This window comes from Myotis brandtii, unplaced genomic scaffold (assembly GCF_000412655.1).
Source record: "Myotis brandtii unplaced genomic scaffold, ASM41265v1 scaffold181, whole genome shotgun sequence".
NCBI classification, from domain to species: Eukaryota; Metazoa; Chordata; class Mammalia; order Chiroptera; family Vespertilionidae; genus Myotis; species Myotis brandtii.
Window position 1 is genome coordinate 1,932,531 of NW_005356712.1, and position 17,628 is coordinate 1,950,158.

Below are 17,628 nucleotides of genomic sequence, written 5' to 3' on the forward strand. Positions count from 1 at the left end.
GGCACCCAGGACCCAGGCCTTTGGTCTGGCCGCAGCAGCGAGGCTTGGCTTCTCCGCTCCGCTGCTCCCTCCTTTTTTTTTCCAGCTCCCCCTCGAGCGGAGTCCAGGGCTGGCGGGAAGCTTGGCTTCCTCCGTCGCCAGGAGCAACCCAAGCCTCGGCTCGCTCCAGCTCCATGGCTACCGCCATCTTCAGTCGTCGCTCCATGCCTGCATATGCAAATTAACCGCCATCTTTGTTGGGTTAATTTGCATAGTCGCTCTGATTGGCTGGTGGGTGTGGTGGAGTGACAGAATGATGGTTAATTTGCATGTTTCTCTTTTATTATATAGGAGATATATATATGCTTCAGATCCAAAGGTCGTGTTGGCAGGTTTCTCCTGAGTCACAAGAGCCCTTCATTCTTGGGCAGGGGCGGGCGTTGGCCGTGAGGGTTATGGAGACATGGGTCAGGGTTACCTCTAGACCTGTGGCAATGGACACCAAAGGCCCCTCAGTGCCCCGTTCCCGTGCTGCTTCTCCCAGGTGGAGACCGAGAACTGGGAGGCAGCTCCAGGTACGGACCCCAGGGGCCGCTGGCTCCGCCTCAGGTGGGGCCCGGCTGAGCCACCTGCTCCCACTCCTGTGGACTTGCTCTGCGTTGGCACCGTGGGCTGAGCACTCCCCAAGCACGTGTTCGGTCCTCGGCCCTGCATCGCCAGCACCCACCTTGGTGGGCGAGGAAATAGGTGCTGGCAGAGGTCAGGTGACGAGGTCACACACAGCAGGGCACCACAGAGCTGCAACCAGAACGCGGACGCCTAGTGGCCTCGCTGCTCCATGACCTCCCAGCCACGTGTGCTGCCCTGGCTCCTGCTGTGTTCTTTGCTCCCACGCTCATTACCCACAGCCCCCGTGGCACCCGTGGGGGCGGCGACCCACCATTTCTTGTTCCGAGGGCCCAGTGCCGCACCTGACGCCCAGCAGGCAGGGAGGGGACAGACGAGGGCCCTGACTGTTCGGAATGGCCGCTAGTCCCAAGGCAGCTGCTGGTTCTTAAAGGGGCTGGGGGAGGGGTGGCGAGGGAGGTGTCTCTGCTTTAAAGTGTAGGCCTTTATTTTTCCCCGGTTATGGCGAGGACAACAGATCAGGAGGTGGCTGCCACTGAGAAGATAGCTTGTGGCGCTCACAGATCCCACGAGGGGGCTCGCCGTGCCAAGGGGCCACCGGGAGCCCCAGGGCTGCAGGAGGCCCAGGGAATGGGGTGTGAGGAGAGCCTGGATTGTGGTTTCTGTGGGAAGGACAGGAGAGCAGGGCAAGCGGGGTTCCCATTGGCTGGTTTGAACAACCTCCACGGCTTTGGAGCACCGGGAAGACGAGGGCACGGAGAGAGCGGCTCCAGGTGCAACAGGAGACAGAGATGTGGTTGGGGTGCGGGGTCTGGACGGGCTGGTTTTCATATGAACAGTGTGCTCGCAGGGGCGTCCGTCACTGTCCTAGGGCTCAGCCACGCCTGAGCGGGACCGGCCCTCCAGGTCAGCACGGCCCCCGTGTCAAGCATCAGACTAAAAGGCCGTGCTTAATGCGGACTAGGACATGGGGCACCTCAGGGTACCGAATAGTTCACTATGGGGACACCTGGATGTGCCGTTGAATTAGTGCCCTGCACAGACCCTCAGGGCACGTGCACTGAATTGCTGAATTGGGAGGACTGGTCTTGGCCTCTCCTCCCATAGCTGTTATCCTTGGAGAATGGCCCTGGCAAGGCTGTTCCACGTGACCACCCTTCCCTTCCCCAGCGTCCAGCCCACATCTGCTCACACCCAGGGGGCCTTGCAGCTGCGGTCGGTGGGTTGACCTCCCTGCAGGTGGGGCGGCTCAGCCAGCCCTCAGCAAGCAGAGCAGAGCCCACAGCAGCCCTGAGCCCCCCACCCCTTCTGCCGACTCCCTGGCCCTGGACAGGACGTGGGGTGGGACGGGACTTCCCGGCAGCCCCACCCGCTGCCCCTCATTTAAGAGGCAGGATTGATTTTCACATTATGATGCACAACTCGTGAGGCACCAAGAGAATGGGGTGGAGGAGCAGCCAGCCTCCGATTCCCGGAATTCATTTCGAGACACATTAATTTGTTTCTTCCCTTCAAGGTCAAATCAAGTCATCTCCATATATCACCACCTGCGGTCGCTGGCCTGCGGGCAGTTGGGAGGAGGTGGGGTGGGCTGCAAATAAGACTTTCCGGGGAGCTGGTCAGGGGAGTGGGGTGGGAAAGCAGGTTCCGGATCCTGCCTGAGTGAGTGAGAGCCCGGGAACAACATTCCGCTGTCATTTCACTGACGGTCTCCTGGGAAGGGTCAGGCCATCTATTTTGATGACAAAGCATGTGTCCTTAAGCTGGAAGCTCTCCAGGCTGCAATGAGCTGAGTTTCTGGGGGTTGAGATCATGCCTTGGCTTAATTTCCCAGGGTGACTCACGCTCACCATTCATTCATTCATTCATTCACCCATCCATTCAGTGCGTGTTTATTCCATGATGCATTGCACATCGCACTGAGCGTGGAAGACCCCGTGGTGGGCAAGACAGGAAGGAAAGCCCTTCCCTCCCGGCGTTTGCATTCTGGGGAGTCTGTGGATGTGCCCTGTGTCGGGGGCAGCTCGGATCGCAATATGCACGTGTGTTTGCAACCGGATGGACACAGTTCTGCAAAGTGCTTGGAGCCGATGCGGCCGTGCGATGTAGTTATTAGTCAGTGACCAGAGACGCCTATGGTGAGGCCTCCCTGGGGAGGTGGAGTTTGAGGAGAAGCCTGAGGAAATTGGGATGAGAAGGAGGTGGCCAGGCAGAGAGCTGGCCGCGAGTACTCGTGACCGAAGGAAGGGAAAGTGCCAAGGCCCTGGGGTGAGTGCGCACGGTGTGTGGAGGGACAGAAAGGAGGCCCGTGTGTGATGAGCAAGAGCAGGAGCCGGATTTGGGAGGTGACAGGGCCGGATCCTGTGGGACTTCCAAGGCGGTGGAAAGGAGTTTGGATTTTATTTGTTCCGAGCATTCATCCACAATGCCTTCTGTGTACCGGGAGTGTGTTAGGAATCAGAGATACAGGGAGACCAACAAGATGTGGCCCCTGCCTTTGAGAGATCTGTGCCTCCCAGGGGAACGGTCCAGTCCTCTGGTGAAGCCACGCACTCTGGAGAGATTTAAATAAGTCGCACCCTCCATCCAGGGCCCTGGCCAGGAGGGCAGTGATGTCTCAGGAGGTTCATTCTCATGGTCCCTTCTCCCTTCAGGTTCCTGCCCATGGAGACGTCTCCTCTCCATCCAGAGACAGACAGAGACAGAAACAGAGAGACAGACAGAGAGAGACAGACAGAGACAGACAGAGAGAGACAGACAGAGAGAGACAGACAGAGACAGACAGACAGAGACAGACAGAGACAGACAGACAGAGACAGACAGAGACAGAGAGGGGAACAGCAGTTGTTCTGCTTGTTGGTGCATCGTTGGTCGGCTCCTGTATGTGCCCTGACCAGGTTCCAGCCTGGCGTGCTGGGACGATGCTCTAACCTGAGCTACCAGCCAGGCCTGCGATTTGTTCTATAAACAATACCCAGGCTGTGGCAGGGTGTGCTGTGTTAGGAGCCCAGCTGAGACCTGTGGGCCAAAAGGGGTTTTACGGAAAGAAACTTCACAGGGTGATCTTATTGCAGATTCCTAGCTGGGCAGGTCTTGGGTGGTCACGCCCCAGGCACTTGACATTTTCAGTAAAAGGTTTTTCTTTGCCTTAAGCAAGCCCTGTCCGTGTTTTTCTGAGTCTCAGAGAACATATGTTTGACGTAAGCAAAACCACCTTCTAGAAAGGCATGATCTTGTTTACTGCCCTGCAGTCCAACCCCCACCTGGCTTCCTCCCGCCTCCCCTCATCTTCCTCACGTTCCCTCCTTCGCTTCAAGACCTTTTTTTAAAAAATTGCTTTATTGCTTAAAGTATTACAAAGAGTATTACATATGTCTCCTTTTTTTCCCGCCCTTGACAATCCCCTGGCCTCCCCTTACTTCAAGATCTTTTGAGATCTTGCTCGCGGTGTAGGTCGTCAGTTTTGGCTCCAGTAAACTGACAAGAATCTTTTGAGATCTTGCTCCCGGCGTAGGTCGTCAGTTTTGGCTCCAGTAAACTGACAAGAATTCTCTGCAGGTCGGACGTTCTTACCTTGAGAGACCTAAAGAATTAACCAGTGAAGAGGCGAGAAGTAAGGCGTGGAGAAAGAGAATAGATCAAAGTTCTGCTAACAAAAGAGGGCTTGTCTGGTTGGATTGACAGGGGGAAGTGAGGTGGGGGTGGGGGCGGTGGAGAGAGGTAACCTGAGACCTATAGGGCCTTGTCAGTCTAGCAGAGGAGCCTGCGCCCAATCCTGTGGACAATGGAAACAGGATTTCAGCTGCCACATGCCATTCGCCTGGGCTCACGTGTTTTCTTCTGCCTGTGCGGCCCCTCCTTGCCGTCTCTGTTCGCTCAGTCCTATAGCCCTGCTGATCTTCCCTCCTGGCAGGAGGCACCCATCCCCGCCCCTGCCCCAACCCCCCCGCAAAGCCCCACCTGGAAATAATGACTGGGACGCAAGAAGGTAAACATTTTTTAGCTTTAGATGTCCAGTTAACAGGCTTGGTAACTGCTGGGTGTAGAAAGCTGTTGTCCGGGGGCTGGAATGTGTGACCGGCCCCGCCCTGACCAGGACCCTGCCCGGACAGGGACCCAGCGGGCAGCAGCCTGTGCTTCAGGGAGGGAACCGGAGGCTCAGGAAGTCGCAGCCCCGCGGCTTCTGTCTGACTCGCTGCTTCCTCCTGAATCCCAGGCCCCTGACCTGCACTTCTCTTCTCCGTATAAAAGGGTGGGCTTGAGGCGAGATGTAAGTGGCCTCTTCAGGGCACATAACCCGCCGCCTCAGCTCGCCGGCCCTGAGAGAGGTGCCCACCGTGACCCCATCCTTGTCTCTGCTTACGGGCTCTGGTAGACGGGCAGCGTGAGCGCCCACTTTCCCGGTTTCAGTTTCATCTCTTCTCTTCCCCCCAGGTGGACGGACTTACACTTTATTTTGCTTTTGTTGGGAGCAGGGCAGGCAGGGCACTTGGCAGCTCACAGTGAAGGTGCTGGGGTCAGACGCCGGGCCTGTGGCTTGCCAGGCCTGCAACGAAGGGCCGGACACATAGGCCTTCCTTGGCTCGGCCCCCTTATCCGTGAACAGAGATTGGGTTAACCTGCCCACAGACTTGTAGGGCGACTGCGTCCGCTACACACAGAGCCCTCGGTGCGGCGGGCACACAGCCCGGCTCCCGGAGGCCTGGCGTTCCTGTGCCCGCCGCCTCTGCTCTGTGAGCTCCTTGCCGGGGGATTGCGGCCCCGGGTCCCTGTACCCTTGGCTCCTCGCACAGGCCCTGGCAGAGTAGGTGCTGGCGGGGCAGCCATGACCCTGCTGCCCGGGTTGGAGGTGCTCCGCACAGTGCCCAGCAGCTCCTCATTGACGTCCCACAGCAAACATCTCTGGTTCCAGTCCTGCGGTCACCGCGTGACTCCCCCGCCGCCTCTTCTCTCTCAGCTTCAGCCTCTTCATTGTAAAATCGGTGTCTACTTCCTCCAGGGATGGAGCATGTGACCCAGGCCTGGCCAATCAAAGCACTGATGTCATGGGCTGTGGCTCAAAGGTGGTCATGGGACACCCAAGCTGGTCCAGTAAGAATGACTCTTGGGAATGTGACCCAAGCTGTGGGAAAAGACTGGCTCCTCTCCCCCCCCACCCCCCCACCCCACCAAAAAAAGAGAATGTGGCTGTAGTGACTAGTCACCTTGTGGCCACATGGGAGGACGTGGGGCATGGAGGGGAGGAGCCGGGAGGCAGGGACAACAGGGAGCCTGGGAGTGGAGGCAGCACCAGGGATGGAGAGAAAGTCTGTTGACGTCATTGGGAGCCTGAAAGGGACGTCACCCTGGACTTCTCGGCCGTGCGTACCAATACGCACCCCTTCGCTTACTTCAGTTTGACATGGTTTCATGAACCCCGAACGTGGTCTGTGCCCGGCAGCCTCGGTCTGCGACAGTCCCTGAATGCCGACTTTCCTCCCCACTGCTGTGCCGCCTCCTCCTTCCCAGCAGTGTTCCCGGCCTCCGAGGACAAGTCAGTGTTGACCTATAAGCCCCTTGTGGCCACCCCTTTCCCTTCTGCCAGCGATGGGCTTCAGGGTGAACACACGCCCCAGTTTGGGTCAATGAGATGAACCTAGTCTCCTGAGAGCTCCTGGAAGAGGATCTCGACCTGGCAAAAGGGAGTGCAGATGAGAAGGCCTTGTGCCCCGCCTTCCCTTCCCACACATGCCCCGGGCGGGGAGATGCTCGGAGCTGCTGCCGCCACCCTGCAGCCATGAGGGGAGACTCGTCAGAGACGGCAGAGGAAAAAGAGGGAAGTACTTGGGGGTTTGGGTGGCATAACAGCTGGAGAAATAACTGTGAAATCGCCTATCTAGACTTGTTGTAAAGTCAGATAATAGATGCTTATGTCTGTTAAACCACTATGTGTTGGGTGTTAGTATTTGCAGCCACGAGCATTCCCAATTGATATTAAAAATCTAAGTGATGTAGCATCTAGTTCCTCAATCAAAGGAAGCACACAAGGCTAAGAACACCAGTTCCTTTATTATTATTTACTGTTATGTTTCCCCTGAAGAACAGCACAATTCAAATAACAATGACACACACGTCCCACCCATATACACAGTACCCCTATCCTGCCTGCCGGCTGTCTGGCCTTTGCTTGGTTCCTGGCGGAGCTGCCTGGAGACAGCCCCCTCTGTAAAAATCCCGACGAGGACATAGACACAAGGAAGGGGGACGTTAGCTAGAGGGTAAACCGAGGGGCTTCCAGACTCCTGGGGGACTGCGAGCTCGGCAACGTGCGGCAGGTGCTGGGCGGAGGGCAGAAGGCACCACTGTTTTCCTGTGACTGTTGGGTAATTCCCATTTGGGGAGGAAGCCCTGCTGTCACCGCTATAGGCCAGGGCTGCAGAAACACAGTGCGGGGAGCTCATGGGCCCCACCAGCCAACCAGGGGGCAGGCACAGACATCGGGGCCCAGAATAGGAATCTGGGTGATGCGAGGTCCCCAGAGAAAAGCAGCGCTGGCATCAGTTGCACGGTGAGGCACTGCGTGAAACGCTATGTCCCCTTCTGCATGCTGTGCAACTGTTGGATGTACAACATTTTTATCAAGACAGAAAAAGTAAAGAAAGAAAAACTTCCAGCATGTTGGCCTAACGCCACCCAAACAGAAAAAGTAAAGAAAAACTTCCAGCATGTTGGCCTAACGCCACCCAGCATGACTTGCCAATTGCGCCCCCTGATGCGAACACCTAGTACTACACTATCTAGGGACTGGTCAAATGACCCTGACCCCCATCATTTTAGTTGCACTAAATCTATGAGTTCAGCTGAAGTGATGACTAATGTACCCTGGAATCAGAGAAGCCCTGGGGGTGGGGTGGGGGTGACAAGGATGGGCCAAGACTGGGGTCTCAAGTGCAGGTGACCTCCTGGCCGTCTTGAGGAAGCTGGTTGCTGAAGCCGCTCTCTCCCGATGGCGAGTACGGGGGCACCTGGGGAGCCTCGATGATCAGCAGGCCCTCCGGGGAGAGCGAGGCGAACACCGTGGTGGGGTCCACCTCTGCAGGAAGCCTAGGAGGAGCACAGGGTTTTAGTCATTTATTTTAATCCAGGCCACACGTTCCTCTGTTCCTCCGAAAGAAGATAGTTTTGATAAGAGCTTGGGCTTGGGGTGTATATGCTGGGTCTGAATCCTGGCTCTGCCCCTTTCTAGCTGTGGTCCTGGGAAGGCCACTCAGCTACTCGGAGCCTGTTCTCTCTTCTGCAAAATGGAGGTCATTGTATCAAATGTGGACTGGATTTGGGGCTTTAGGATTCTTTGCAAAGAATGTGAACATGCTTTGCTAGTGGTAAATGCTGCTCAACAGTAACTAACTTACAAGGGAGCTGCGGCCCCCGTGTCTGATTCAGGTTGAAGTCTCCACTTAGCACCCACGATTCACCAGCTATTGGCGAAATGGCCGCCATCCCCTCCCCGAGTAGAGCACAGTAAGGTGTGTCTGGCAGCGGGTGGCGCACGGCCACCTGCCACGTGCACAGCCGGTGGGATTAATGGTGGATGGCCGCTGGCTCGAATGCAGATGCCAGCGTCCTCTGTATGTTTAGGATGAGCCGTGATTGGGGCACATCCTAGGTGTTTGCTGTAGGTGGTAAGTGTTTTGTTTCCTGAACACGTGTGTAGGCATGACCTGGTCCGAGCTGTACATGGGTCCCGAATGGTGAATGGGAGTTGACATGCCCGTGGCAAGAGCCTTTAACGGAGACTTGGGGGAATTAAATGACAGGCTCTGTGCGTGAGCGAGCGAGCACCAACGCCGGGCTTTCTGAACCCAAATCCGGTTCCGGTTCTGAAGCTGCTTTTATGATTTGGGGCTCGTTTGGAGTGAATGAGCGACCCAGGCACAGGTTCTTCAACAAACCATTGGAATGCGGAGAACCTGTGGTGACTCTGTGGGGTGCCTTTATGAATAAGAATAATAAAAACAGGGGCCTCTGAGCGTCCTGTGTGCCAGGTACTTCACCCGAGTCCTCTCACTTCGTTGTTAACCCTGATCCCACCAGGCGAGTTGTTACTGTCCCTGACTCACAGGTGGGGAGGTCAAGGTCAGAGAGGAGGTGACTTGCCCAAGGTCACACAGCTGGCAAGCGGCAGGTGGGGATGGAGTTGGAATCCTGGTCTCTGAATTCACAGTAGCTCTCTGGCACCCGGCTTTTAAAAAAGGGACCATGGGTGGGGGGAGGGGGAGAGGACAGAAGGTTTGATCACCATAGAGGTCTCCTGGCCCCGGCTGGCTCTGCCTGTTGTAAAAGCAAAGTCATGGGTCTTGATGAAAGAACCCGGAAGTGAGGTCAGCCCGTTCTGGGTCATGGGCAGGGCCCTTCCTGGAGGGGCAACCCATAGCCCCATGCGCCGAGTCTACCCAGGAGACGCCGGCCAAACGGAAGCCGCGGGCATTAGCGGGGCCTGTGGGAAGGAGGGAAGAGAAGGAGGGAACGGGCAGCTGCCAAGCCAAGCTGCGGGAGTGTGGCCCTCCCCTGGCTGCTGGGATGGGTCCGCTCTGCTTAACCGCTCGCATGCCAACCCAGTGGGCACCGGACACAGTGGGAGAGGTGGCTGTGGTCCGGAGAATGGGCGTGGCAAGTTCTCTCTTTTTTTAATGTATTGATTTTAGAGAGAGGGGAAGGGAGAGGGAGAGAAACATGTTGGTCCACTTATTCATGCATCATTGGTGCTTCTTGTATGTGCCCTGACCGGAGATCAAACCCTTGGCATAGCGGGACGATGCTCTAACCCACTGAGCTACCCCGCCAGGGCCCTGAATTCAAATTCTGACTCTTCCTGATTGTGTGGCCTTGAGCCTGTGCTCTCGCCCCCCGAGCCTATTTCCTTATAGGGAAAGGGGTAACGAAAGTGCCAGCCTCTGCAGGTGACGTGAGAACCCGTGCCTGGTGCGCCGGAGTGCCTGCTGAGGGTTAGCTTCTGCGCAGCCGTGGGCCGCGCCGCGGGCACCCTGACGGCTGTGAATGTTTCAGCACAAAGCCCGGCATCACTGACACGCAGAATGTCAGAGCCCCAGAGAGTCCTCACGATGGTCCAGGACAAAGCTCTCATTTTCCACCTGGGGAAGCTGAGGCCCAGCGGTGGGAAGAGACTCAGTCTAGGTCTCTGACCAGGTGCCCTGGTTTGGAGGTTTTAATAAGGCCAGTTCCCGGGGAGGAGCCCCGAGTCCATCCCCCGTGTAAGTGCTTTGCACACATCCTCTCCTGCCCCATCGGGGTGCCTTCGCGGGAAACGGGGGGCGGGGGGGGGACAGCAGCTCAGGTTAGCGGAGCCTGGACTCCCACCCCCCTGGGTGAGATGAGAAGATTTAACCACAGGCAGCTGGGCACTGACCAATCAGAGTGGGAGGATTCAGGCCATGGCGAGGGGGGAGGGTCCTGGGACCCTTTAGTTTCTGGGATGTGGGGAGCTCTGGAGGGTCCCGGGCAGGTCAGGATGGCTGGCTGGTTGGGAGGGCACGTGCGGGGCTCAGGGCAGTGGCCAGTGCAGTGTTGTCACAGGAGCCCGCTCAGCTGCCGGGCCCCAGCTGACCAGCAGCCCTGCCTCTGGCCGCCTCAGGCTGTTCTACCTGGTCAATAACTCCCCTGAGGCCCCAGAGATGGCAAAATCCATGAAAATGGCCATGTTTGTAAGATGATGAACCCGCTGCCTTCTCTCTGCCTCCGTCCCTGTCACGGCTCAGCTCGGTCTGTGATCGTGGGGGCACCTCGTTTGAACCTCTTGACAGAAACATCAGCACCCTCCCCCTCCTTTGCCCTCCGCGACGCTGGGTCTGGTGCTGGACCGCGGGGAGGGGGCCTGGCATGCAGGCCAGTGAGCACCGAGACACAGTTGGCCATGGCCTTATGGGGAAGTGCCCGCGGCTTCCAGGAACCCGCACCGCAGGGGGGTCAGGCCAGGACACGTGGGGGACGGGACTGCAGGATCCAAAAGAAGCCTAGGAATTCGGCTAATGCTGTCTTTCCGGGGCGGGCGGAGCGACGATCGATAGCAGCGAGGGTGACAGGAATGCCGGCGCCCGCTGGCCGGGGCTGCTGCGTGCGGTGCCTGGCCACCATCTCCTTTGATGTTCAGCTGGGGAGGCCGCAGGGCTAGAGTCACCCTCCATCCTTCTTACCAGGAGGAAAGGGCATTAGGATGAGGGACCAGCTCGGGGCTGTTCTAATTTCTAACTGTAAGGACCTTTCCCCAAGCTCTCCGTCCTCCAGGGAGGGTGAGGTCTCTCCTGCCCCTGCACGTTGAGCTGCAACCAAAGGCTCAGGGCAGCCAGGATGGTGAGACCCTGGGGCCAGCAGGACACTGGGTGGCGTGATGCCGTCAGAAACAGGCGTGTCCATGCAGCGTTAGGACCTGCGGGCTCTTCTTCCCACAGGTGTTTCGGGGGGTGGGAGGGAAACCTCCGTGTGGCTTGGACTCATTGGCTCTGCAGGTGGCCTTCTGCTCACATGATTCCTTTGCTGTGACATTTTCCCCTTTAGGGTGAAGGTTCAGCTCCCTACCCTGGGGCGGGGGGCGAGGTGCCTCACGGGAGAGATGCCCAAGAGGGTACAGACCCCAGAACTGGGGTCCGAGGCCCCTCCCCGCCCTCCACGCCCACCGGAAACGCACACACGGGGTTACTTACTGGATTTTCTTGGTGAAGTTCTTGGACACAATGCCCCCCTCATGCTGCTTCTCTTCGTGATTGCCTGGAAGGGGAGGAATCCTCGAGTCAGCATCTGAGTCCGTTGGGCTTCCACTGACGGGAGCCCAGTCTCAGGTTCAAACCCTGCCCTGGCCCCGCCTCATTGTGTGGCTTGGGGCTTGATCTAGACTCAAGGCTCCAGCAGTCTGAGCCTCGGGCCCCTCACCTGAGCCCACCTCCCAGGCTGCTGAGGAGATGAAGCAAGACAATGGACAGGACAGGAGGCCCTGACTGCAGTTGGCAGACAATTACGTGTTGTCTTAGGAAATCAGAGCCTGGGCCTGTGTGGCACTGTATCTTCCAAGCCCTCATTGGACAGCACCGTGCCCTCAGCAGCCAGGGGAACCCTGGGGCCAACACCCCGGATGCCGCCCGCTGGCTTCACAGCTCGTGGACCCTCCCCACCCCCACCCCCACCCCAGGATGGGCTGCTCAGGGTTACCCGTGCGAAACTGAGGCCCCGCCCCGGGCTCTGAGCCAGCTCTCTGAATCTGAGCCAGGTGCTGGGGCCGATCCTCTCTGCCCGTCACACCTTCCAATTAGCTCCCAGAGTCATATTCCTGTGCCCCGTCCTGAGAGAGCCGCCTGGCAGCAATGCTTCAATCTGCTACCAACCCCCCAACTCCCAGAGGGGCCTGCCTAAGGAAGGGGGAGGCTCCATGGTGGGAACTGCCCCTTCCCTCCTGCAGGGTGCAGGGGAGGTGGGTGTTTTCTTTTCTTTTCCTTCCTTAGGAAGGAAAGAGATGAAATGACAAGGAGGCCTGGGCCCAAACTGCCTATACCTTGCAGTTTATATAACAAATTCTGAGCCTCGTCGCCCTTCCCATTCTTACTTTTTTAATGGAGAGAGTGTCTCTCATTTCTCTGTAAACAAGGAGTTAGTGTCAGGGAAGCCATTCCTCCCCTCATTTGTGGGGCCACAGCCCAGGGCCAGGAGCCCTCCTGTACACAGGGACACCCTCTGAGGGGCTCGGGAATCTAGACGGAATAACCTGGTGAGATGTATTATTTTTCTGTGGCCCCAGATTTTGAAAAACCGGCCATTTATAGGTAACTACATTACTAATTGCTTTTTTATTCATTACTCCTTTCTTAATTACTTTTTCTAGATTATAAGATAATGCACGTGTAAGTTAGAAAGTGTAGAAAATAATGAAAAAAATCAAATAAAACCACCCATAACCCCATCGCCCTGAGAAAACCACTGGCATTTTGGTAGATGTTCCAGGCTTTTCTTTCTGTGCTTAGAAATGCATAAATGTTATGTGGAATAGCTGTGCGTCATATAGCTTATCACATGGGATCACACTCTAGTTATTTTCTGTGTTACGGCCGATGTTCTTGGACACGATTTGTAACGGCTGCCCGGCGTTCCCCGTGGGGATATGTAAGGTCATGCAGCCAGTCCCCAGCTTTTGGGCACTGGCCCGTTCCTGACATGGAAAGAATGTCGCTGCACTGATATTCTTGGGCTTCTTTAGGGCGAGTTCCGGGTTCTAGAATTTCTAAGCTTGGTCTGTGCTGCTCCATCACCCAGCTGGGCAGAAAGGGGCACATTTAGAGGAAATGGTGTTGAACGGGAGTGCTGCTGTTCTGTGAATGTGCTGATGCTCTGAGCGTTTGTTCTGACCTGCCAAGTCCCTGACCACCAGCTGCCCGGCGCTCACACCGGCACGCGGCCAAAGGTCCCCTCCCCAGAGCCTGGGCCTCTGGAGGCCTGTCTCCCTTGGGGACAGGCCAGTGCCTCTGACTCAGCTCTTCTGCACACTGCGTCCTGGGAATAATAAAGGAGGAGGCGGGGGATAAGAATAAAATAGCAAACTCATACAGCTCTTGCGTGGTGTCAGCCACTGTTCTGAGCACCTCGCCTATAACACCTCCTTTCATTTTCTCGCCAGCCTTATTCTTGCAGTTTTGTGGCTCGGGAACAGAAGCTCAGAGAGGTTAAGTGATGTGCCCAAGGTCACACAGCTCAGAAGAGCAGGAGCAGAGGTTCAAAGACTTGAGTCCCTGCTCTGACATCTACTTTTCTTGGGGCCTCAGTGTATTGTTCTCTAAAATGGGGGTGACAGCAACATCCTAATTATTGGGTTACTTTGAGGAGTGAATGACAGTGAGTCACAGAATCGCTTTGTAAGTTGTGAAATTACTGTGTGAAGGTAAACGCTTGTGGTTTATTTCGCTGTTTGGGGCAGGATTGCCCCTCAGAAGCTAACCCTCCCTGTCCATGCTCTGAGAACAAGGTTTTGGGGTCAGGGAGGAGAGGGTCTCTGATTTCCATAAGGGGGGCCTGGGGTAGTGTTCATCTGGTTGAAAGAAGGTGTTGGAAAGAGTGGAGTCTTAAAGCTTAATTTGCATAGCATTTGAATATCTAGTAGGGTCAGTTGAAGGATGATGAGTAATGTTTAATTCTTATTTTGCTTTCCTTTTTCTACATGGGAATAATTTCATTTTTGTAAACATAAAAAAGTAATTATTATGGTTAAAGAAGGAAAAAGAGAACTCATCTGAAGTGAGGGAAGCTGAGAGGCCTCTGGGAGCCTCAGAGAAATGTGGGCATCAGCCCTCGGGGAAAGCCACTGGCCCAGCGAAAGAAAGCAGGCTGTTACAGGGAGGCGGGGCCCTGGGTTTAAGGAGAAGGGCCGGGCATATGGTCTTGGGGACTTTCCAGTCCCTCCCCTGGCCAGAGCCTGGCCCAGTGGCCCAGGAAGGGAATGGTTCTTGGCTGGTGGCTGCCGGGCGGGGGTGAGAGTGTGTGAGGCATGATGGGAATCTTCTAGTCCAGTATCATCCAAACACTTCCCTGGAACTGGACACTCACAGGTGTCAGATAAGACAAGGCCGTCTCTCCGAGATTCATAAACCACATTAGCAGACTCAGCGCTCTGCGAAGCCCACAGCGAGACGACGGTTACCATGTTGTTTCAACCAGCACCTTCTAGAATTCTGGACCCCCTCCTCCACCCAGTGCTCAGATGCCTAGTGGCAGCTAAAAGAACACTGTTGGGCAAATACTGACCCAGTCCCCCTTCACAGGCCCATGGTAACCCTGAGGGTCGGAGGTGGCAGGGAGGATTTGCCCAGGGCCACACAATCAGAACTGGAAACTGGCTAGGTTGGCCTGACTTTGAATTTCAGACATTGCCATGGAGAAGTGGGTGATCTCAGGTGAATTCCTCTCTCTGGGCCTCAGTTTCCTCATCTGTAAAATGGGTATAACAAAGCTACCCATGTTTACTTAGAAGTCTCCACGAGGAAGCAGCGAGCCAACCTATGTAGGTATTTAGCACAGAGTGCGTGGGGAATAGGTTTGTCACTATGCGATGCGGGAGGGGAGACTGGTTTCATGTCTGACTTCCCTTGAAAGTTGCGTTTTAGATGGAGCCTCTGCTATTGATCGGATTTTTCAAACTGCTTTCGGGAGAGACTCAGTGGATCTGGATTCTGTCGAGCTAAGGTGGCTAAGTGCATGCCTGTGAGAATTTTACAGCCTAAAAAGGCTTTGTCTGCCTTTGTCTTATTTGTGTTCCCCAACGACCCCATTTTACAGATGTCGAAACTGAGGCTCTGAGACGCATTCAAAGCCTCTGGATCAGTAAGTGACTTAGCTGGGATGTCGGCTTGGAGCTGCCCAATCCCGTTTGTTAAGAAGCGCCTAGAAAAGAGGATGGAGAGGCTGGGCAGAGGTCTCCTGGAAGGGACACAGGACCCTCCAACGTGGGGTGGAAAACTCAGGAACCTTAATTAAAACAAAGACAGAGAGTGGCCATAATAATGCCCATCTCCAGGGCACCAGGCAGGCGCCCTCACTAGCTCCATTTTACAGACACTCTGCAGGTCTTACATCTTGTCTGCATATATTTAGTCTCCCCTGCAGCCTTATGGGACAGATATTATTATGATCCCCATTCTGCAGATGAGGAAGCGGAGACGCAGAGTGGTGAAAAAACTTCCTTGCCCACATCCATCTAGAGCGTGACCAGCGCAGCCAGGCTTGGAACCCAGGTCTCAGAGGCCATCTACCATTTATGATTTCTCAGGGCCTCCCTGGGTGGCTGGCATTTTATCAACATCCACTTCAGTAACAGTTTCAGGCGCTATATATCCACACGTTTCACGCATCAGCTCATTAAATACAATCATCCTTCTGCCCTCGTAGCCCTTTGAACCCCAATTTCCAGATTAGGAATCAAAGCCGAGAGCAGCTAAGTCCGTACAACCTGCTGGTCAGTGGGGGAGCCTGTTTCAGAACTCGAGCCCAGCGTCCCGGCCAAGGCCGCCCAGAGCCCTGGCCGACCCCCTCCGTCAGCACGTGTCCCCAGCCTGACGCCTGGCCCGCCGCGCCTGCCAGACCTCCGATGTTTATCATTCTGACCTGCCAGGCTTTGAAACTCCCCCGGACGCCTTCCTGCCAGGGCTCGTCCCGCCCGCTCGCCCGTGTTTGCGATGCTTTTATTGATTTTTCTGGCGGCAGAGCCTGCTGGGAACCTGCTCCCTTTAGTGGAGCTTTAATTGCTGGGAAGCGACAGAAAGCTGCTCCCCTCTCCTGGGGTGTGGGCAGGCCCAGACTCCTCCTGCTGCTGACTCACAGCGTGACCTTGGACGCATCCCGCCTGGGTCCCGGCTCAGCCGAGGGGGCCTGGAGGCCTCTGCTCTCAGGGCTCGGGGGAGGCGTGTTGTGGAGAAGGAACAGAGGAGGTCTAGCCCAGCCCTTCGTCCCTAGTAGGTGCCTAGATGGCCGATTCGCCTCCCGTTCCCAGGCAGCCTGGATCAGAACCCCTGGTTCTGATGAGCCCCCCTGGGCCTCCGCTTCCTCCTCTGTAAGAAGGGGAGCCCACGGGACCCCTGCCCTCTGGTCGCATTAACTGAGCGGCTGCAGGTGAAGCGCTCAGGTGGGTCTGGCAGCTAGGAAGCTGGTCAGGGTTACCCATTCGTCTCCTTAAAACGGCCATTCAGCCTCAGTTCTTATCTGGGACCAGGGAGTGTTGCCCTTGAAGCCAGGCTGGTTGCTAACCCTCCACATGAAACATGCCTTCGAGGCTGTGATGTGATCTGGGGCCCTTCGATTCCTTCTGTGTCTGTGTCACTTCTTCCTCTCCAATTCTCCGCCACCATATCAGGCCAGCTCCCACCTCCCTGCCGGCTCTGATGGATAGGCCGCCGCCCCCAAGGCCCCGCCGCTGGTCAGGCTGCCCTTTCCTGGCGGCCAGGAGGGGAGTTCTCCCTAAGGGTAACTTTTGGGGCCACATTCCTGAGCCCCGAGGTCGCCTGCGTCAGCCCTCACAGCTGCCCCTCCGGAGAAGTCCTCTGGGCTGTTCCAACCTGCAGCCCCCACCCCACCCCCTTCTCTCTCCCCCTCCTGATCCCCACTCACCAGACACCTCCACGTATCTGTCCTTGGTCTTTACCATCAGCTCCTCTGGCTTGAAGCTGTGCACGTTGACACACACTTTCCAGGGCTCTCCAGGGAAGGGTGGGGGGCTCCTGCCATCCGCGGGTACCCCAAACCTGCCTGTGGCAGTCGGCACCCGCGGCACCGTGCCCGGCCTCAGGGATCCTGGCCAGGCCGAGGAGAGTCGAGGCAGCGCCCAGTCGGGCCAGGGGGCAGTCAAGTCGTCGGGGAAGGGGTCCATGCCAAAGCCATCGTCCAGCAGGCGCGAGGAGAGGGGCGAGTCTCGGAAGGGGTCCCGGCGCAGGCGGCTTGGGTAGTGGCAGGAGAAGGGCATCTGACCATCAGCCATGGCGGATGCTGAGCTGGAGCACAAATGGAGGCTCAGAGAGAGGGAGCCACCTGCCCAAGGTCACACAGCAAGGTGATGTGGTGGGCTAGCCTTCCAGCTAATTCTTCAGCTTCAAAAGCTGCTGGACCATCCACTGCGGAGGGTGGAGGCAGGCACCAGGCTGGGGTCCCAACCCCCAAAGACTCTCCGGCCGCCACAGGCCACCAGGGCTGGTCCTGCAGAATCCCAGAGAGCCCTGTCCACACCGCCTCACCCGCGATCCGCCAGCCGCTGTCCTCCCAGGCTGTCCAGGCTCGAAGCCAGAGCCGCCAAGGTCTAAAGTGGAGCCAGGAGCTTAATAAACCCTGGGACGGAGGCCTAGAAACTTCTCCTGGCTTCTGGGCTGGGAGCCTTTTATTTATAGTGGCTGCGGCTGGAGGCGGGCGCTGCCCAGGTCCCTCCCGTCACGCGAGTATTCCGAGGTGATGAACTAGCCCTGCAGATCCTCAGGCCCAGCTGGCTCCGAGGGGGCTGGGAGGGCCAGT

At 56.7% G+C, this 17,628-nt stretch overlaps 1 protein-coding gene and 1 long non-coding RNA gene across 2 annotated transcripts in view; one reads left to right on the forward strand and one right to left on the reverse strand.

Moving 5' to 3' along the window:
• The window catches only part of LOC106725688, an 89,493-nt gene that overhangs the window by 53,190 nt on the left and 18,675 nt on the right, over positions 1 to 17,628 (forward strand). The window lies entirely within an intron of this gene.
• On the reverse strand, positions 7,317 to 17,571 carry HSPB8 (heat shock 22kDa protein 8). The gene is made up of 3 exons (XM_005863777.2): positions 16,738 to 17,571; positions 11,304 to 11,367; positions 7,317 to 7,689 (listed from the first exon to the last, which is right to left on the reverse strand). The coding sequence occupies exons 1-3, from the start codon at positions 17,102 to 17,104 to the stop codon at positions 7,530 to 7,532; spliced, it is 591 nt and encodes a 196-aa protein (XP_005863839.1). The 5' UTR covers positions 17,105 to 17,571; the 3' UTR covers positions 7,317 to 7,529.